Consider the following 21,215-nt stretch of genomic DNA (forward strand, 5'->3'; position numbering starts at 1 on the left):
ATTATATAGACACTATATGGCACTATTATGTTGACAATGCATAGCACCATTATATAGACACCATATGGCACTATTATGTTGACACTGCATAGTACCATTATATAGACACCATATGGCACTATTATGTTGACACTGCATAGTACCATTATATAGACAGTATATGGCACTATTATGTTGACACTGCAGAGCACCATTATATAGACACCATATGGCACTATCATGTGGACACTGTACAGTACCATTATATAGACACTATATGGCACTATTATGTTGACAATGCATAGCACCATTATATAGACACTATATGGCACTATTATGTTGACAATGCATAGCACCATTATATAGACACCATATGGCACTATTATGTTGAAACTGCATAGTACCATTATATAGACACAATATGGCACTATTATGTTGACACTGCATAGTACCATTATATAGACACTATATGGCACTATTATGTTGACACTGCAGAGCACCATTATATAGACACTATATGGCACTATTATGTTGACACTGCAGAGCACCATTATATAGACACCATATGGCACTATCATGTTGACACTGTATAGCACCATTATATAGACACCATATGGCACTATCATGTTGACACTGTATAGCACCATTATATAGACACTATATGGCACTATTATGTAAACATTGTATGGCATTATTACGTATGCATTATATGGAACAACGATATAAGCAATTTATGGTACCATTATGTACTGTATGGCACCTCTTTGTAGACACTATATAGCAGTGTAAATTATGCCACTTCTATATAGACACTGAATGGCATCATTATGTAAGAACTATTTTGAACTATTATATAGCACTATATGGGTCAACTATGTAGTATTATTTTGGCAGTATATGGTCACTACTATGTAAGTATTGGATGGCGTTGATACAATGGACCCTCTATGGCACTGATGTGTAACTCTAATGTCGACACTGTATACCACCGTTATGTAGACACTATATGGCACCATTATTTGGACTTTGTGTGGCATTATTATCCTATATGGCAGTATTATTTAAGCACTTTCTGGCACAACTATGTGGGTGCTGTATGGCACTATTATGTTTTGCAGAATAAGTAACCATTGGGGTATTCTATAGCTGACTGATTGGTGAGGACCAACTAATAGGATCACCATCGAATCCAAGAGCTAAATGGTCCTTCTCTAGAAGGGTGTTGCTGTATGGCAGCAATATGTGTGCACTGTATAGCAGTATTATGTGCTTTCTGTATTACATGACTTTGTGAGCACTGCCTGGCAATATTATACGATATGGCCACTATTGTTTGGACTGGGCTCTTTCTGCCGCCATACGGTGCTCACTGTGAATGATTGTGGGGTTTTCTGACACTTTTAGGTAATATAATGAGGAACCTTTAACAATTTCAGGATCAGCGGCGGCGTCAGTGCAGATCTCACGCTCAATCAATCCTTTACATGAATCATTGGAGGTAATTGCGTTGAATTATACCTCCGGCCGGACGCAAATCACTGTCAATTACTCTGCACGATTCTTAATTGCTGCAGCTTGACAATTAATCAATAGGCCCCTGGTAATGACGCGGTAAAGCGTGGGCATGCTGCAAACACAGGAGAACGGCCGCGCTTATTCCTCCATGCGGGAAGTCGGCTTTCTTGCTCATTAAAAAGAAAAATCTGAGAAGATTAAAAAAAATAACTAAAATAAACACTAATAAAAGATATAATATAGTGTATATGTGTGTGTATATATATATATATATATATACATATGTCTTACAGAGACAGTGACCTCATTGCATTTGATTTGTGTTGGAAGGCTTATCTCAAAAGGATAAGTCACTGAAAATTGGGGAACAGCCAAGAGGTCCCCATCCCCTCTTTATCGGGAGGTGTGCGGGGTCCTAGTGCTATCAGCATCCCTCACTTCCCATTCCAACAATGCAGAATAACTCATTTAAAGGGGATTTTTTCCCATCTTCATAGATGAATATTGTCGGATAGACCTTGTGAATACAATCAGTTCTGCAATTTACGGCTTGTTAAATTTGTCAGCCGTTCTTGAGATATTAATACTTTTCTTTTGTTTACAGCTCGTTGTCTTGGAGACCGACCGCCGCGGCTGGACAGCAAAACATGCACAGCGCTTATAAGCTCTCTTCTATTGAGCTTTTAATCGCTGTTTTGAAGTTTGCCAGAATTGCTGGTATGAGCTGTGACCTCCTAGTCCCGGGTAGTTTCAGCGCCCTAATTACAAGGTAGACAGCATCAGTGGTCGGTCTCCTAGGCAACGAGCTGTAATTAAAAGTGTTAATATCTCAAGAATGGCTGCAAACTGTAATAAGTAGTAAATTGAAAAATTGCTTGTTTTCACAAGAACTATCTATGAGGATGGGAATAACCCTTAACTATCATCTCAGTGTCCACAATGGGTTGCTCTCTGGAACTAGAAAAGTAGAATTCTGGATTTAGCTTTGGTACTGAAAAAGAGAAGCAAAAGTCATCTACCATACGATAAAGCGCTTGTACACTTACCTGACATTTTCTGTAATATATACACTATATATATGTGCGTGTCTGTATATATATTTATATATACAGTACAGACCAAAAGTTTGGACACACCTTCTCATTTAAAGATTTTTCTGTATTTTCATGACTATGAAAATTGTACATTCACACTGAAGGCATCAAAACTATGAATTAACACATGTGGAATTATATACTTACCAAAAAAGTGTGAAACAACTGAAAATATGTCTTATATTCTAGGTTCTTCAAAGTAGCCACCTTTTGCTTTGATGACTGCTTTGCACACTCTTGGCATTCTCTTGATGAGCTTCAAGAGGCAGTCACCGGAAATGGTTTTCACTTCACAGGTGTGCCCTGTCAGGTTTAATAAGTGGGATTTCTTGCCTTATAAATGGGTTTGGGACCATCAGTTGTGTTGTGCAGAAGTCTGGTGGATACACAGCTGATAGTCCTACTGAATAGACTGTTAGAATTTGTATTATGGCAAGAAAAAAGCAGCTAAGTAAAGAAAAACGAGTGGCCATCATTACTTTAAGAAATGAAGGTCAGTCAGTGCGAAAAATTGGGAAAACTTTGAAAGTGTCCGCAAGTGCAGTTGCAAAAACCATCATGCGCTACAAAGAAACTGGCTCACATGAGGACCGCCCCAGGAAAGGAAGACCAAGAGTCACCTCTGCTTCTGAGGATAAGTTTATCCGAGTCACCAGCCTCAGAAATCGCAGGTTAACAGCAGCTCAGATTAGAGACCAGGTCAATGCCACACAGAGTTCAAGCAGCAGACACATCTCTACAACAACTGTTAAGAGGAGACTTTGTGCAGCAGGACTTCATGGTAAAATAGCTGCTAGGAAACCACTGCTAAGGACAGGCAACAAGCAGAAGAGACTTGTTTGGGCTAAAGAACACAAGGAATGGACATTAGACCAGTGGAAATCTGTGCTTTGGTCTGATGAGTCCAAATTTGAGATCTTTGGTTCCAACTACCGTGTCTTTGTGCGACGCAGAAAAGGTGACTCTACATGCCTGGTTCCCACCGTGAAGCATGGAGGAGGAGGTGTGATGGTGTGGGGGTGCTTTGCTGGTGACACTGTTGGGGAGTTATTCAAAATTGAAGGCATACTGAACCAGCATGGCTACCACAGCATCTTGCAGCGGCATGCTATTCCATTCGGTTTGCGTTTAGTTGGACCATCATTTATTTTTCAACAGGACAATGACCCCAAACACACCTCCAGGCTGTGTAAGGGCTATTTGACCAAGAAGGAGAGTGATGGGGTGCTACTCCAGATGACCTGGCCTCCACAGTCACCAGACCTGAACCCAATCGAGATGGTTTGGGGTGAGCAGGACCGCAGAGTGAAGCCAAAAGGGCCAACAAGTGCTAAGCATCTCTGGGAACTCCTTCAAGATTGTTGGAAGACCATTTCCGGTGACTACCTCTTGAAGCTCATCAAGAGAATGCCAAGAGTGTGCAAAGCAGTCATCAAAGCAAAAGGTGGCTACTTTGAAGAACCTAGAATATAAGACATATTTTCAGTTGTTTCACACTTTTTTGTTAAGTATATAATTCCACATGTGTTAATTCATAGTTTTGATGCCTTCAGTGTGAATGTACAATTTTCAAAGTCATGAAAATACAGAAAAATCTTTAAATGAGAAGGTGTGTCCAAACTTTTGGTCTGTACTGAATATGTGTAATATATATGTGTAATATATAGTATATATATGTGTGTGTATATATATATATATATATATATATATATATATACACACGCACACACATACACATATACTATATACACACTTATGTAGTACGTATATGTACAGTATATAGCATATATATATACGTGTGTGTATATGTATATAGATATATGTACTGTGTATGTGTATATGTGTATATATATATATATCTGTGTTCAAAATAAAGTCTCAGAGTTCATTTTGTCGTAAAAATAGGACTTTTAAGTGAAGGGGTAAATACAAAAGAAAAAAATAACTTAGACTTGGCAGAGCCGACCGGTACACACAGAGCAGGTGACAGCGGGCAGCGCATCCGCCATCACCTGCTTTACAATGCAACAACACATGAGATTTACACCCCGGCTTCACACGGCGTGGGCACCGCGCACATTTTTTTTTTTAGTAATTTCCACTAAAGAAATGAGATTAAATATTAAAAGAATTATTATTTATTTTTATTTAAAAATTGGAGAAAAAAATTGCGCAAGTCGCGCTGTGTGGAGCCGGCTTTATAAAAAAAATAAAAATACATTATAACGATAATTAAAATATTTTTTGGATCTATATAGAATAATTTCCGGAGTCCGGTTTTACAAATTCATTGTACAAATTGTGGTCGTATCGAATTTCCCTTTTTTCTATTCGGCTCGGGCTCCTTGGCGACATTACATGAGCGAATTAATGCTATTGCCATGGAGCCTGGGCCGCGTTATACTGACGTGTGACAATGAGGGGTTAATAACATAAAATGGCCATTCAGTCACAAAATCTGATCTCAGACGGAAATCATGGCGGCGTACGGTGTTACTGGCAATCGGCGCAATCTTCAGATGTTTGGATTAGATGGCCCAATCTCTCTATTGGTAAAATAAAGACATTTATGGATCTAGTCAACCTTTTCTTAGACCAGGAAAACAAACAATATGGCTGCCACAATAGTAACTGCCTACATGGCGGCCATGTTGGATTTATTGTTTTACAGTTTTCTCCGACCGCTTTCCCTTCAGGGGGGATGTAAGGGCGGCCATATTTTTTATTAAGGATTGAGACAGGGGAATTATCATTACTAGTGCTAAGAAATGGAGCAGTTACTCATAGCAACCAATCAGACTGCAGCTCTCATTCTTCAGAGGCCCTTTGGAGAATAAGAGCTGGAAGCTGATTGGTCGCCAAGGGCAACAGATGTTCCCGTGCCTGAACGGCTGTCATGTTTTTCAGTGTGCATTATAAAATGAAAGCTCTGATCCGATTGGTTCATATGGACCTTCGCCAACTGCATTTTATACGTTTTTATTATATAAAATGGGTTTTGGACCGTCACGATTTAGTGGAGGGGGGGTGCTGTCTGATTTCTCTTCAGGAGTCACCTGTATGGTCTTAAAGGGGCAGTTCATGTGAGGATCAATGTCCCCATGACAACACTTCCTGACCCAAAGAGTTTGGGACGCTAAGCTCGAGCTCATAAGCAACCGGTTAAAGAACGCACCTTACAGGATGTGGCCTATAGAACAGGAAGTGTTGTCATAGGGGCACATATTTGCAGTCATGTGGTATCACGAATATAAAAATATGTTTTTCTTGCAGGAAAAAAATTATTCTTTTTTTTTTTTTTTAAGCGAAAACCATAAAACTGAAATGACTTAAAATCCCTGAAAATCCACATTTTCACTGCTATGAAATAAAACAAAAAGGTGAAAAGGGATGAAATCAGCACTGGGGGTGGGGGGTGACTAATGGTGACCCCAAAATCATAAAGCGAGGGAGGGGAGGACTCTGCAGATGTCACAGGGGTGCTACATTGTCCGTGTCAACAAATCAGCTGTGATCATTGGTTGCTATGGGCAAGACCTCCATTTTTATTTTCATCCTAGATGTCATACGTAAGCCCGTCTGGGGCGGGGGGGATTATTAGACCCTGATGGACTATGCCAGTGCACAAGGCGGTAGAGACAGAAGACTAAAGCAGCAGGGTTATTATTATTCTGATGGCAGCCATCTTGTCAGATGCAAAATAGTCAATGATCAAAGCCAATCCCTGTAGGAGCCTGAAATGGCGGCCCACTGACATTACTGTGGCACCTGGCAGAGATCTTGACACAGATGAGGAATTGAAACGCAAAATATATTAGAAAGTTCTAGAGTGTGTCATTCTACATTGATTAGGCACCATTTTCAAAAAGCCTGACTATCCCCTTTAATTCACCTTCCAAGATGGCAGCCACAACTACAGTTGATGTGTTAGTTTAGAGCGGCCATAGCACAGGCGCATTGATACCCGCAGGACATCTAGTGACGTAACCGTGTAAGTCTTGTTATAGGCACACATTCTGAGTCCCAAACCAATCTCTCCTTAAAGGGACAAATCCATTTTTTTTTTCTTTTCCTTTCCAGCGCAGTGTATACCAGTGCTAGTGACCGAGCCTGGGTGAGAAAAGAAGACGATGATCCACTTAGATTACCGTGACAAGCGAAAGACAGGAAGCTGAAAGCTCCAGCTTTGGTGACCATGTTAGACCGGATGTGAGAGAACGCGTCCCTTTAATCATCCTCAGGGTAGAGGCGTGCCTCTAGGACCCACGCCACCTCCACCCGGCAGGACGGTACCGCCAGGTGTTACTCTTAGGACTGGAAGAAGACGACGACAGTTTAGCTGTGTGTAGTGTTTACTATACAAGATAGACAATATCCTGCCGCCTTCATAGCAAGAAAGGATTGGTGGCGTTCATGGCTTGGGCAGTAGAGGGTGGTATGGCTGAACTGTGGTGGGGCAAGGTGGCTGCCATGTTTATGTTAATCCCAAGTCCCATTGGCTGTACAGTGGGTAACGTGGACATCCCCAGTAATGGCGGTGGTCCGGTGACCTCTGGAGCCATGGCTGGCACTGGGGTAAAGGACGAGCTGACTCCCATCATCGGGCTGGAGCGCAGCTGGTTGAGGGTTAGAGCCTGCGGCTGGTTCACCTGGAAAGGGTTGACGACTGGAGTAGATCCCTGCGCAGGGGCAGCTCCTAAAAGACAAAAATTATACATACAGTCATGGCCGAAAGTGTTGGCACTCTTGAAATTGTTCTAGAAAATGAAGTATTTCTCCCAGAAAATTATTGCATACTACACGTTTTGTATACACATTTATTTCCTTCCAGGGAGTTGGGGAACAAGACACGGAGAGGCTGGGAAATGGGCATGGAAAGGCGAGGAATGGGACGTGGAGGGGCGAGGAATGGGACGTGGAGGGGCGAGGAATGGGACGTGGAGGGGCGAGGAATGGGACGTGGATGGGCGAGGAATGGGACGTGGAAGGGCGAGGAATGGGACGTGGAGGGGACGAGGAATGGGACGTGGAAGGGCGAGGAATGGGACGTGGAGGGGACGAGGAATGGGACGTGGAGGGGGGAGGAATGGGACGTGGAGGGGACGAGGAATGGGACGTGGAGGGGGGAGGAATGGGACGTGGAGGGGCGAGGAATGGGACGTGGAGGGGACGAGGAATGGGACGTGGAGGGGGGAGGAATGGGACGTGGAGGGGCAAGGAATGGGACGTGGAGGGGGCGAGGAATGGGACGTGGAGGGGACGAGGAATGGGACGTGGAGGGGGCGAGGAATGGGACGTGGAGGGGCGAGGAATGGGACGTGGAGGGGCGAGGAATGGGACGTGGAGGGGACGAGGAATGGGACGTGGAGGGGACGAGGAATGGGACGTGGAGGGGGGAGGAATGGGACGTGGAGGGGCGAGGAATGGGACGTGGAGGGGACGAGGAATGGGACGTGGAGGGGGGAGGAATGGGACGTGAAGGGGGGAGGAATGGGACGTGGAGGGGCGAGGAATGGAACACGATGAGGAGGTGAATGGAACGGGGAATGGGACGTGACGTGGAGGGGCGAGGAATGGGACACAATGAGGAGGTGAATGGGACGGGGAATGGTACATGGGGAGGCGGCAAATAAGACGTGGAGGGGCGAGGAATGGGAAGTGGAGAGGTGGGAATAGGGCATGGAGTGGTGAAGAGGGGCATGTACAGAAGTGGCTTCAGCCGCTTTTACAAAATTTTCTTCCATTCAAAAACTGGTAAATCTGATTTTATAGTAGTGATTGCAGTCACGTACACAGTATATATAATATACATATATAAGGGGGAGGGTGTCGCACAGTCTGAAATTTAAAAGATCTTTGTCTGTAACCAGTATCCCAGAGCAAAAACTATAACAGCGCAGCCATATGTATGTTATCATACTGGTCCATGTGTCAGGGGGGCTTGTAGTCCCCCCACCTCCGCTTTATAGACTTGAAGATGTCCTCACATCTCGCACGGGCCTGAGAAAGGGACGTAGGAGCCCCTTGTATCTCAGGAACCGGAACGACACATGAAATGATTAAATTGTTCCAAGACTAGAGAAAGATGCGGCGCCCTGGGAGGTTCCTGGGGTCCGGGGGAGGGCCGTCCCCCTGGCTTTGTGAGAGGCCTCTTTATGCTGCTGTGACTGCGGGGAGTGTGGGCGGCTTACAAGGTATTTCAGGAATCCCTAATGTAAACAGGTCATTTCCGATTTCCAGGCAGACAGGAAAAACACAGGAAAGAAACTTTCTCCTGTATTAAGAGGACCTGGACGGGTGCCAGAGCGAATTACAGTGTCCGGGGGAGCCTCCTCCAAGGCCGGTGGGACACACGGACATCTCAGGGGGCCGGGGGCTGATCAGGAGCTTAAGGACATTCAGTAATTCAGCCCTCCGCTGTTGATCCAAGGGTTAAATCCCCCTTCTGTACCACATGCTCAGTATTCTTTATAGAACTCTGCATGATAAAATTGTAGTACGTGCAGTCGCCACTAGGCGGAGACACATCTCATTGAACTCCAATAACATTTGTCTTCAGAAAGCTCCCCCTAGTGGTGGTTGCAGGCACCGCATTTTTTATCATGTAAATACATCTATGCAGGACATTTGGATCTATGTGTCAGAAAAACTGCTGAGGATATACATAAGATGTTAAGGCTTTAAGCGATTTTTGATATTGGTATTGTATTAACTCTTTCACACCCCAAGCCATAATATAGTACATCATAGAGAGGGTGCAAGTGTTAAAAGCATGCTACGAGCTGGCTTCGACGTACTCGCGAGTGGACAATGGTAGCCTTGGCTTGGGCTGCCCGTCACAGCGATCATAGTACATCGGTGAAGCCCATCCTATGGCTGCGCTTCATAGGAGATTGATATTTGCACTATAGACAGTAGTGCTGAAGTATTCTCTAGAGCACACATGCCAAATCTGGCCCACAGGCTGATTATATTTGCTCTGCGACCGCCCCCCATTATACTATAAGGAGGCCGATGTGGGGCCCATTATACTATAAGGAGGCCGATGTGGGGCCCATTATACTGTATGGAGGACTATGTGGGGCCATTATTCTGTATGGAGGACTATGTGGGGCCCATTATTCTGTATGGAGGACTATGTGGGGCCCATTATTCTGTATGGAGGACTATGTGGGGCCATTATTCTGTATGGAGGACTATGTGGGGCCCATTATTCTGTATGGAGGACTATGTGGTGCCATTATACTGTATGGAGGACTATGTGGGGCCCATTATTCTGTATGGAGGACTATGTGGGGAACATTATACTATAAGGAGGCCTATGTGGGGCCCATTATTCTGTATGGAGGACTATGTGGGGCCCATTATTCTGTATGGAGGACTATGTGGGGCCCATTATTCTGTATGGAGGACTATGTGGGGCCCATTATTCTGTATGGAGGACTATGTGGTGCCATTATACTGTATGGAGGACTATGTGGGGCCCATTATTCTGCATGGAGGACTATGTGGGGCCCATTATTCTGTATGGAGGACTATGTGGGGCCCATTATTCTGTATGGAGGACTATGTGGTGCCATTATACTGTATGGAGGACTATGTGGGGCCCATTATTCTGTATGGAGGACTATGTGGGGAACATTATACTATAAGGAGGCCTATGTGGGGCCCATTATTCTGTATGGAGGACTATATGGGCCATTGTACTGTATGGAGGACTATGTGGTGCCATTATACTGTATGGAGGACTATGTGGGCCCATTATTCTGTATGGAGGACTATGTGGGGCCCATTATACTGTATGGAGGACTATGTGGGCCCATTATACTGTATGGAGGACTATGTGGGGCCATTATACTATAAGGAGGCCTATGTGGGGCCCATTAATCTGTATAGAGGACTATGTGGGGCCATTATACTGTATGGAGGACTATGTGGGGCCATTATTCTGTATGGAGGAATATGTGGGGCCATTATTCTGTATGGAGGACTATGTGGGGCCATTATTCTGTATGGAGGACTATGTGGGCCCATTATACTATAAGGGGGCCTATGTGGGGCCCATTATACTGTATGGAGGACTATGTGGGCCCATTATACTGTATGGAGGACTATGTGGGGCCATTATACTATAAGGAGGCCTATGTGGGGCCCATTAATCTGTATAGAGGACTATGTGGGGCCATTATACTGTATGGAGGACTATGTGGGGCCATTATTCTGTATGGAGGAATATGTGGGGCCATTATTCTGTATGGAGGACTATGTGGGGCCATTATTCTGTATGGAGGACTATGTGGGCCCATTATACTATAAGGGGGCCTATGTGGGGCCCATTATACTGTATGGAGGACTATGTGGGGAACATTATACTATAAGGAGGCCTATGTGGGGCCCATTATTCTGTATGGAGGACTATATGGGCCATTGTACTGTATGGAGGACTATGTGGTGCCATTATACTGTATGGAGGACTATGTGGGCCCATTATTCTGTATGGAGGACTATGTGGGGCCCATTATACTGTATGGAGGACTATGTGGGCCCATTATACTGTATGGAGGACTATGTGGGGCCATTATACTATAAGGAGGCCTATGTGGGGCCCATTAATCTGTATAGAGGACTATGTGGGGCCATTATACTGTATGGAGGACTATGTGGGGCCATTATTCTGTATGGAGGAATATGTGGGGCCATTATTCTGTATGGAGGACTATGTGGGGCCATTATTCTGTATGGAGGACTATGTGGGCCCATTATACTATAAGGGGGCCTATGTGGGGCCCATTATACTGTATGGAGGACTATGTGGGGCCCATTATACTGTATGGAAGACTATATGGGGCACATCATACTATATGGAGGACTATGTGGGGCCCATTATACTGTATGGAAGACTATATGGGGCCATTATTCTGTATGGAGGACTATATGGGGCACATCATACTATAAGGAGGACTATGTGGGGCCCATTATACTGTATGGAGGACTATGGGGGCCCATTATACTGTATGGAGGAGTATGTGGTGCCCATTATACTGTGTGGGGGACTATGTGAGGCCCATTATACTGTATGGAGGAGTACGTGGTGCCCATTATACTGTATGGAGTGCTGTTAATAGATATCAAGGTTGGCATGTGACTTTGTCCAAGTTTTTTATTTTGGCCCTCTTTGTATTTGACTTTGACATCCCTGCCCTAGCGGGACTTAAAAAAAAGGTTTTAAAAAATATATATATATAAAAAAAATGGTAAAAACATAAAATCACTCCACTTCCACTTTACCCAAAGCGAAAACAAAAAAAAAATTAAAAATAAAGTTCGATCTATCAAAATACAAAACTTATTTGACTCGTACGGTAAACACCAAAAAAAGAAATCGAAACGCCAGTATTGTAATTTTTCGGATGAAACACCTCAACTAAAAAAATGCAATAAAAGCGATCAAAACAATGTATGTATCAATAAAAACAGCTCGACGGAAAAATCAAAAAGTTACGGATCTGAGAAACTGGCGACACAAACCCAAATTTTTATTTCATTTTTTACAAAGTTCAGAATTTTTTTAACCACAAATATAAAAGATGCCTATACGAGTCTGTTATCGCCGTAATCGTACTGACCTGCAAAATCACGATGTCAGGTCAATATTACCGCATACTGAACGCTGTAAAAACAAAACACAAAAAAAACAGTGGCGGAATTGCGTTTTTTTTTTCACCATTTCGCCGCATTAAAAATTAAATCGTAAAATTAATGGTGTAGATCAAAACGACTCGTTCCACAGAAAACGAGCCCTTGTATGGCAGCGTGGAAGGAAAGTTAAAAAAAAAAGTTATGGATCTTGGAAAAAGAGGATGGAAAAACAAAAGTTCCAAAATAAAAATTGGCCATGGTTAGAAGGGGTTGAAGACCAGAATGATATCTTTTTAGGTCTGCTCAATCTGAGATGTTCAGCTCTGCTACACATCCGCCATGCTCAGCACTACTGTACATTGTATGTGATGCCAACTAGCTCCTACCTGATGCCAAGAATGGGTTGAACGTCGGGGCAGGCTGAGCAGGCATCGTGACCAGCGTGTCCAGGTTTACTAAGGCAGCGTTGGGTCCCAGGAAGGACTCTGGAGTCTTCCGGGCTATGTTCTGTTTGCCGATGCTGGTGGGAGTGGTGGTCTGTGAATCGAAGAGGTCAGGGCTCGTAGTGCCGCTGCGCAAGGATGGGAGAGTTGATATGGAGTCGGCTAGAAGAGATAACATAAGACTGTGATTAGCACAAGGTCTCCACTGCACCTGAAGTAGTCATCATCACTATGTCTCAGTGGTGCAGCCTCACGGATCAGGCCTGTAACTTCAAGTCTTTATATGTGGGCTCAGAAAAGACATGATAAAAATTGGTCCAACCCCCCACCTAAACTATATAAAGAACAATCTTCTTGCGGTTCCCAGCTGCAGCACATTACATCAGTAAGTAGATGGCGGAGCGGCCTCTTCCTGTCCCTTCTGCATGTCCCTAAACTAGACAGCACATGTGTGACCTCTGACCCCGCGCCCCATCCAGAGCTGCTGCACACTATAAGGCAGCCATTCTGCCAGATGTTGGACTCTCCCAGGCACCTGGGATGCATCAGATTTCACCATGCACTTTCCAAGGAGAGAATTCTTGCACAGTCTCAGACGCCAGAGGAATGTTCTGGATGCAAAACAAGTGATTAACTCTGGAAGGAGAAGGCTGCACTACTGATTCATCAGAGTATACAGCTGCTACCGAGGCATGGCACCAGACAAGGATGGGAGGCGAGGAGTGGGAGACGCCTGACTGCAGGGGAACGCATAGGACTGAGCGCAGTACACACAGATAGATCCATAGTGCCGGAAAAAGGAGGACCGACCGTAGTGCCGGAAAAAGGAGGACCGACCGTAGTGCCGCACACAGGAGGGCCGACCGTAGTGCCGCACACAGGAGGGCCGACCGTAGTGCCGCACACAGGAGGGCCGACCGTAGTGCCGCACACAGGAGGGCCGACCGTAGTGCCGCACACAGGAGGGCCGACCGTAGTGCCGCACACAGGAGGGCCGACCGTAGTGCCGCACACAGGAGGGCCGACCGTAGTGCCGCACACAGGAGGGCCGACCGTAGTGCCGCACACAGGAGGGCCGACCGTAGTGCCGCACACAGGAGGGCCGACCGTAGTGCCGCACACAGGAGGGCCGACCGTAGTGCCGCACACAGGAGGGCCGACCGTAGTGCCGCACACAGCAGGGCCGACCGTAGTGCCGCACACAGGAGGGCCGACCGTAGTGCCGCACACAGGAGGGCCGACCGTAGTGCCGCACACAGGAGGGCCGACCGTAGTGCCGCACACAGGAGGGCCGACCGTAGTGCCGCACACAGGAAGCCTGACCGTAGTGCCGCACACAGGAGGAGCGACAATAGTGCTGCACACAGGAGGACCGACCGTAGTGCTGCACACAGGAGGACCGACTGTAGTGCCGCACACAGGAGGAGCGACAATAGTGCTGCACACAGGAGGACCGACCGTAGTGCCGCACACAGGAGGACCGACTGTAGTGCCGCACACAGGAGGGCCGACCATAGTGTTGCACACACAGGATGACCGACCCTAGTGCCACACACAAGAAGATCGACCATAGTGCCGGAAACAGGAGGAGCGACTATACTGCCGCACACAGGAGGACCGACCACTGTGCTGCACACAGGAGAGCCAACCATGGTGCTGCACAAAGGAAGACCGACCATAGTGCCGCACACAGGAGGGCCGACCATAGTGCCGCACACAGGAGGCCTGACCATAGTGCTGCACACAGGAGGAGCGACAATAGTGCCGCACACAGGAGGACCGACCATAGTGTCGCACACAGGAGGACCAGCCATAGTGCAGCGCACAGGAAGGCCAACCATAGTGCTGCACACAGGAGGGCCAACCATAGTGCCGCACACAAGAGGACCAACCCTAGTGCCACACACAGGAGGACTGACAATAGTGCCGCACACAGGAGGACTGACCATAGTGCCATACACAGGAGAACCGACCATTGTGCTGCACACAGGAGGACGGACCATTGTGCTGCACACAGGAGGACAGACAATAGTGCTGCACACAAGAAGATCGACCATAGTGCCTCACATAGGAGGACCGACCCTAGTGCCACACACAGGAGGACCGTCCATAGAGCCGGAAACAGGAGGACTGATCATAGTGCCGCACACAGGAGGGCCAACCATAGTGCCGCACACAGGAAGATCGACTATAGTGCCGGAAACAGGAGGACCGACCATAGTGTCGCACACATGAGGACTGACCATAGTGCTGCACACAAGAGGACCGGCCATAATGCCGGCAACAGGAGGACCGACCATAGTGCAGGAAACAGGAGGACCGACCATAGTGCCTCACACAGGAAGACCGACCATAGTGCCGCACACAGGAAGACCGACCATAGTGCTAGAAACAGGAGGACCAACCATAGTGCCACACACAGGAGGACCAACCATAGTGCCGCACACAGGAGGAGCGACCATAGTGCCACACACAGGAGGACCGACCATAGTGCCGCACACAGGAGGAGCGACGATAGTGCCGCACATAGGAGGATGAGCCATAGTGCCATACACAGGAGGACCGACCATAGTGCCGTACATAGGAGTACCAAACATTGTGCTGCACACAGGAGGGCCGACCATAATGCCATACACAGGAAGACCGACCATAGTGCCGCCCACAGGAGGACCGACCATAGTGCCGCACACAGGAGTAGCGACAATAGTGCCGCACACAGGAGGATGAGCCATAGTGCCATACACAGGAGGACCGACCATAGTGCCGCACATAGGAGGACCAAATATTGTGCTGCACACAGGAGGGCCGACCATAGTGCTGTACACAGGAAGACCGACCATAGTGCCGCACACAGGAGGGCCGACCATAGTGCCGCACACAGGAAGATCGACCATAGTGCCGGAAACAGGAGGACCGACAATAGTGCTGCACACAGGAGGGCTGACCATAGTGCTGCACACAGGAAGACTGACCATAGTGCCAGAAACAGGAGGACCGACCATAGTGCTGTACACAGGAGGGCCGACCATAGTGCTGCACACAGGAAGAATGACCATAGTGAAGGAAACAGGAGGATCGACCATAGTGCAGGAAACAGGAGGATCGACCATAGTGCAGGAAACAGGAGGATCGACCATAGTGCAGGAAACAGTAGGGCAGACCATAGTGCCATACACAGGAAGACCGACCATAGTGCCGCACACAGGAGGACCAACCATTGTGCAAGAAACAGGAGGGCCGACCATAGTGCTGCACACAGGAAGACTGACCATAGTGCTGCACACAGGAGGACCAACCATTGTGCAAGAAACAGGAGGGCCGACCATAGTGCTGCACACAGGAAGACTGACCATAGTGCTGTACACAGGAAGACCGACCATAGTGCCGCACACAGGAGGGCCGACCATAGTGCCGCACACAGGAAGATCGACCATAGTGCCGGAAACAGGAGGACCGACAATAGTGCTGCACACAGGAGGGCTGACCATAGTGCTGCACACAGGAAGACTGACCATAGTGCCAGAAACAGGAGGACCGACCATAGTGCTGCACACAGGAGGGCCGATCATAGTGCTGCACACAGGAAGAATGACCATAGTGAAGGAAACAGGAGGATCGACCATAGTGCAGGAAACAGGAGGATCGACCATAGTGCAGGAAACAGGAGGATCGACCATAGTGCAGGAAACAGGAGGATCGACCATAGTGCAGGAAACAGTAGGGCCGACCATAGTTCTGCACACAGGAAGACCGACCATAGTGCCGCACACAGGAGGACCAACCATTGTGCAAGAAACAGGAGGGCCGACCATAGTGCTGCACACAGGAAGACTGACCATAGTGCTGCACACAGGAGGACCAACCATTGTGCAAGAAACAGGAGGGCCGACCATAGTGCTGCACACAGGAAGACTGACCATAGTGCTGCACACAGGAGGACCAACCATAGTGCCGCACACAGGAGGACCGACAATAGTGCTGCACACAGGAGAACGACCATAGTGCCGCACACAGGAGGACCGACCATAGTGCCGCACACAGGAGGAGTGACAATAGTGCTGCACACAGGAGGACCGACCATAGTGCCGCACACAGGAGGACCGACCATAGTGCCACACACAGGAGGACCGACCATAGTGCCGTACACAGGAGGACCGACCATAGTGCCGCACACAGGAGGACTGACCATAGTGCCACACACAGGAAGACCGACCATAGTGCCGCACACAGGAGGGCCGACCATAGTGCCGCACACAGGAGGGCCGACCATAGTGCCGCACTAATCCCACAGCCTTCTCAAAATTTTTTGGTATCGAACTACAAAAGCAGCACGTTATTTTTCTTCTTTAGACTATTCTCGTCTTACCTGACACTTTGGAGGAGGATCGCAGGTTGTCGAACTCTGAGAAATCGTCTTTTGCCGTCCCATTTAAATTACTGAAGGGGTCAAAAGAGGAACCTCCTATCGAGAAAAACAACGTTCTTTTAAAGGGATTAAAGGGAAAGAAAAGGAAAATACTGAAACAGTTAAAAGTTCTGACGTGATCATGTGTTTCAGCTCCTCATAGCTTTCCAAATCACTGCTTGCTGTCAGTGAATGGAAACACCCCGAGCAGCCCCTTCAAGGACTTGATCTTTCCCTACCTGTGCTTGTACTAGTTTTGACCCCTGGAGCAGGTCCCCAAGGGTCCGCGGTGGAATTAGTTGCTCCCGCTGCCTGTGGAGGGGCCCAGGGGTCCTGTTTTTTTGGAAGAGACTTGGTTGTAGTAGCTGAACTTGGCCCCCAGGGATCGCTGTTGGTGGAGGGTTTTGTACCTGCTACATAAACAGTAAGATAATTATCTGCCATAAAAAAATAAATCTACATTTCAAAATCTTAAATGGTGACGTTACATTGTTTCTGTGTTTCCTTTGTTGGGGCAGGAGGGGCATGATTATTGAGAAATTGAGTTATATTTTATTAATAGGATTTCCGCTGTCCGGTTACGGGAAATTCACTAAACCGTATAATGTGGCCTTTTATTTTTTAAGGTAGCTCAGACATGTGTTCAGACACTTGTGCGTCCTGGACCGAGGCCTCCTCCACATTCCAGCAAGAGATTTTTCTTCTGCTACATTGTGACCTTACATGGAGGAATGTGTCAGAATTGCCAAGAAACTTTCCAAATGAATGATGTCATGTCAGGCCGACTCCAACACTGCGCTCCTGTGTATGTGCCGAACGCGAGCCGTGGGTCAGGTGGCCGAATACTCACATCAGCTACAAGGACAGAAGGCAAACTTGTCCCATTACACTGCACCCGCCTCATCCTCCCCCGATGGTAAATATAGTACCAGACAATAAGGCAGTATTACAGTAGATATATTCTTGTACATAGTGGGCAGTATTATAGTAGCTATACTCTTGTGCATCGGGGCAGTATTATAGTAGCTATATTCTTGTGCATAGGGGCAGTATTATAGTAGTTATATTCTTGTACATAGTGGGCAGTATTATAGTAGTTATATTCTTGTACATAGGAGCAGTATTATAGTAGTTATATTCTTGTACAGAGGAGCAGTATTATAGTAGTTATATTCTTGTACATAGGGGGCAGTATTATAGTAGTTATATTCTTGTACATAGGGAGCAGTATTATAGTAGTTATATTCTTGTACAGAGGAGCAGTATTATAGTAGTTATATTCTTGTACATAGGGGGCAGTATTATAGTAGTTATATTCTTGTACATAGGGGGCAGTATTATAGTAGTTATATTCTTGTACATAGGAGGCAGTATTATAGTAGTTATATTCTTGTACATAGGAGCAGTATTATAGTAGTTATATTCTTGTACATAGGAGGCAGTATTATAGTAGTTATATTCTTGTACATAGGGGCAGTACTATAGGAGTTATATTCTTGTACATAGGGGGCAGTATTATAGTAGTATATTCTTGTACATAGGGGCAGTTTTATAGTAGTTATATTCTTGTATATAGAGGCAGTATTATAGTAGTTATATTCTTGTACATAGGGGCAGTATTATAGTAGTTATATTCTTGTACATAGGAGCAGTATTATAGTAGTTATATTCTTGTACATAGGGGCAGTATTATAGTAGTATATTCTTGTACATAGGGAGCAGTATTATAGTAGTTATATTCTTGTACATAGGGGGCAGTATTATAGTAGTTATATTCTTGTACATAGGGGGCAGTATTATAGTAGTTATATTCTTGTACATAGGGGCAGTATTATAGTAGTATATTCTTGTACATAGGGAGCAGTATTATAGTAGTTATATTCTTGTACATAGGGGGCAGTATTATAGTAGTTATATTCTTGTACATAGGGGGCAGTATTATAGTAGTTATATTCTTGTACATAGGGGCAGTATTATAGTAGTATATTCTTGTACATAGGGAGCAGTATTATAGTAGTTATATTCTTGTACATAGGAGCAGTATTATAGTAGTTATATTCTTGTACATAGGGGCCAGTATTATAGTAGTTATATTCTTGTACATAGGGGGCAGTTTTATAGTAGTTATATTCTTGTACATAGAGGCAGTATTATAGTAGTTATATTCTTGTACATAGGGGCAGTATTATAGTAGTTATATTCTTGTACATAGGGGGCAGTATTATAGTAGTTCTATTCTTGTACAGAGGGGCAGTATTATAGTAGTTATATTCCTGTACATAGGGGCCAGTATTATAGTAGTTATATTCTTGTACATAGGGGGCAGTATTATAGTAGTTATATTCTTGTACATAGGGGGCAGTTTTATAGTAGTTATATTCTTGTACATAGGGGCAGTATTATAGTAGTTATATTCTTGTACATAGGGGCAGTATTATAGTAGTTATATTCTTGTACATAGGGGGCAGTATTATAGTAGTTATATTCTTGTACAGAGGGGCAGTATTATAGTAGTTATATTCCTGTACATAGGGGCAGTATTATAGTAGTTATATTCTTGTACATAGGGGGCAGTATTATAGTAGTTATATTCTTGTACATAGGGGGCAGTATTATAGTAGTTATATTCCTGTACATAGGGGCAGCATTATAGTAGTTATATTCCTGTACATAGGGGCAGTATTATAGTATTTATAGTGGGTACTGAAAGTATTCAGACCCCTTTAAATTGTTCACTCTTTGTTTCATTGCAGCCATTTGGTAAATTCTAAAAAGTTATTTTTTTCTCACTAAAGTACACTCTGCACCCCATCTTAGCTGAAAAAAAAAAACAGAAATGTAGAAATTTTTGCAAATTTATTAAAAAAGAAAAACTGAAATATCACATGGTCACAAGTATTCAGACCCTTTGCTCAGACACTCATATTTAAGTCACATGCTGTCCATTTCCTTGTGATCCTCCTTGAGATGGTTCTACTCCTTCATTGGAGTCCAGCTGTGTTTAATTAAACTGATAGGACTTGATTTGGAAAGACACACACCTGTCTATATAAGACCTCACAGCTCACAGTGCATGTCAGACCAAATGAGAATCATGAGCTCAAAGGAACTGCCCAAGGAGCTCAGAGACAGAATTATGACAAGGAACAGATCTGGCCAAGGTTACAAAAGAATTTCTGCATTACTCAAGGTTCCTAAGAGCACAGCGGCCTCCATAATCCTTAAATGGAAGACGTTTGGGACCACCAGAAGTATTCCTAGACCTGGCCGTCCAGCCAAACTGAGCAATCATGGGAGAAGAGCCTTGGTGAGAGAGGTAAAGAAGAACCCCAAGATCACTGTGGCTGAGCTAAAGAGATGCAGTAGGGAGATGGGAGAAAGTTCCACAAAGTCAACTATCACTGCAGCCTTCCACCAGTTGAGCCTTTATGGCAGAGTGGCCCGACGGAAGCCTCTTCTCAGTGCAATACATATGAAAGCCCGCATAGAGTTTGCTCAAAAACACATGAAGGACTCCCAGACTAAGAAATAAGATACTCTGGTCTGATGAGACAAAGATAGAACTTTTTGGTGATAATTCTAAGCGGTATGTGTGGAGAAAACCAGGCACTGCTCATCACCTGCCCAATACAATCCCAACAGTGAAACATGGTGGTGGCAGCATCATGCTATGGGGGTGTTTTTCATCTGCAGGGACAGGACGACTGGTTGCAATTGAAGGAAACATGAATGCGGCTAAGTACAGAGATATCCTGGATGAAAACCTTTTCCAGAGTGCTCAGGACCTCAGACTTGGCCGAAGGTTCACCTTCCAACAAGACAATGACCCTAAGCACACAGCTAAAATAACAAAGGAGAACAACTCTGTGACCATTCTTGACTGGCCCAGCCAGAGCCCCTGACCTAAACCCAATTGAGCATCTCTGGAGTGACCTGAAAATGGCTGTCCACCAACGTTCACCATCCTACCTGACGGAACTGGAGAGGATCTGCAAGGAAGAATGGCAGAGGATCCCCAAATCCAGGTGTGAAAAACTTGTTGCATTATTCCCAAGAAGACTCATGGCTGTACTAGCTCAAAAGGGGGCTTCTACTCAATACTGAGCAAAGGGTCTGAATACTTATGACCATGTGATATTT

At 45.6% G+C, this 21,215-nt stretch overlaps 1 protein-coding gene across 5 annotated transcripts in view; it reads right to left on the reverse strand.

The window, feature by feature from the left end:
* Positions 1–4,703: 4,703 nt before the first annotated feature.
* Positions 4,704–21,215, reverse strand: part of EPN2 (epsin 2) — a 73,159-nt gene continuing 56,647 nt past the window's right edge. For 3 of the 5 annotated variants that reach the window (XM_073648446.1, XM_073648447.1, XM_073648445.1), the window contains 4 exons: positions 17,315–17,488; positions 17,037–17,132; positions 12,614–12,832; positions 4,704–7,284 (listed from right to left, as the gene is read on the reverse strand). In XM_073648446.1, coding sequence (XP_073504547.1) covers positions 6,974–7,284; positions 12,614–12,832; positions 17,037–17,132; positions 17,315–17,488 — 800 coding nt within the window. In that variant the 3' untranslated portion in view covers positions 4,704–6,973. Of the gene's footprint in view, positions 7,285–12,214; positions 12,259–12,613; positions 12,833–17,036; positions 17,133–17,314; positions 17,489–21,215 lie in introns of all 5 variants that reach the window. The other 2 variants (XM_073648449.1, XM_073648448.1) reach the window with 2 other exon arrangements.

Source organism: Phyllobates terribilis, unplaced genomic scaffold, assembly GCF_046119375.1.
Source record: "Phyllobates terribilis strain yellow unplaced genomic scaffold, ASM4611937v1 Scaffold_9__5_contigs__length_417890890, whole genome shotgun sequence".
NCBI lineage: Eukaryota > Metazoa > Chordata > Amphibia > Anura > Dendrobatidae > Phyllobates > Phyllobates terribilis.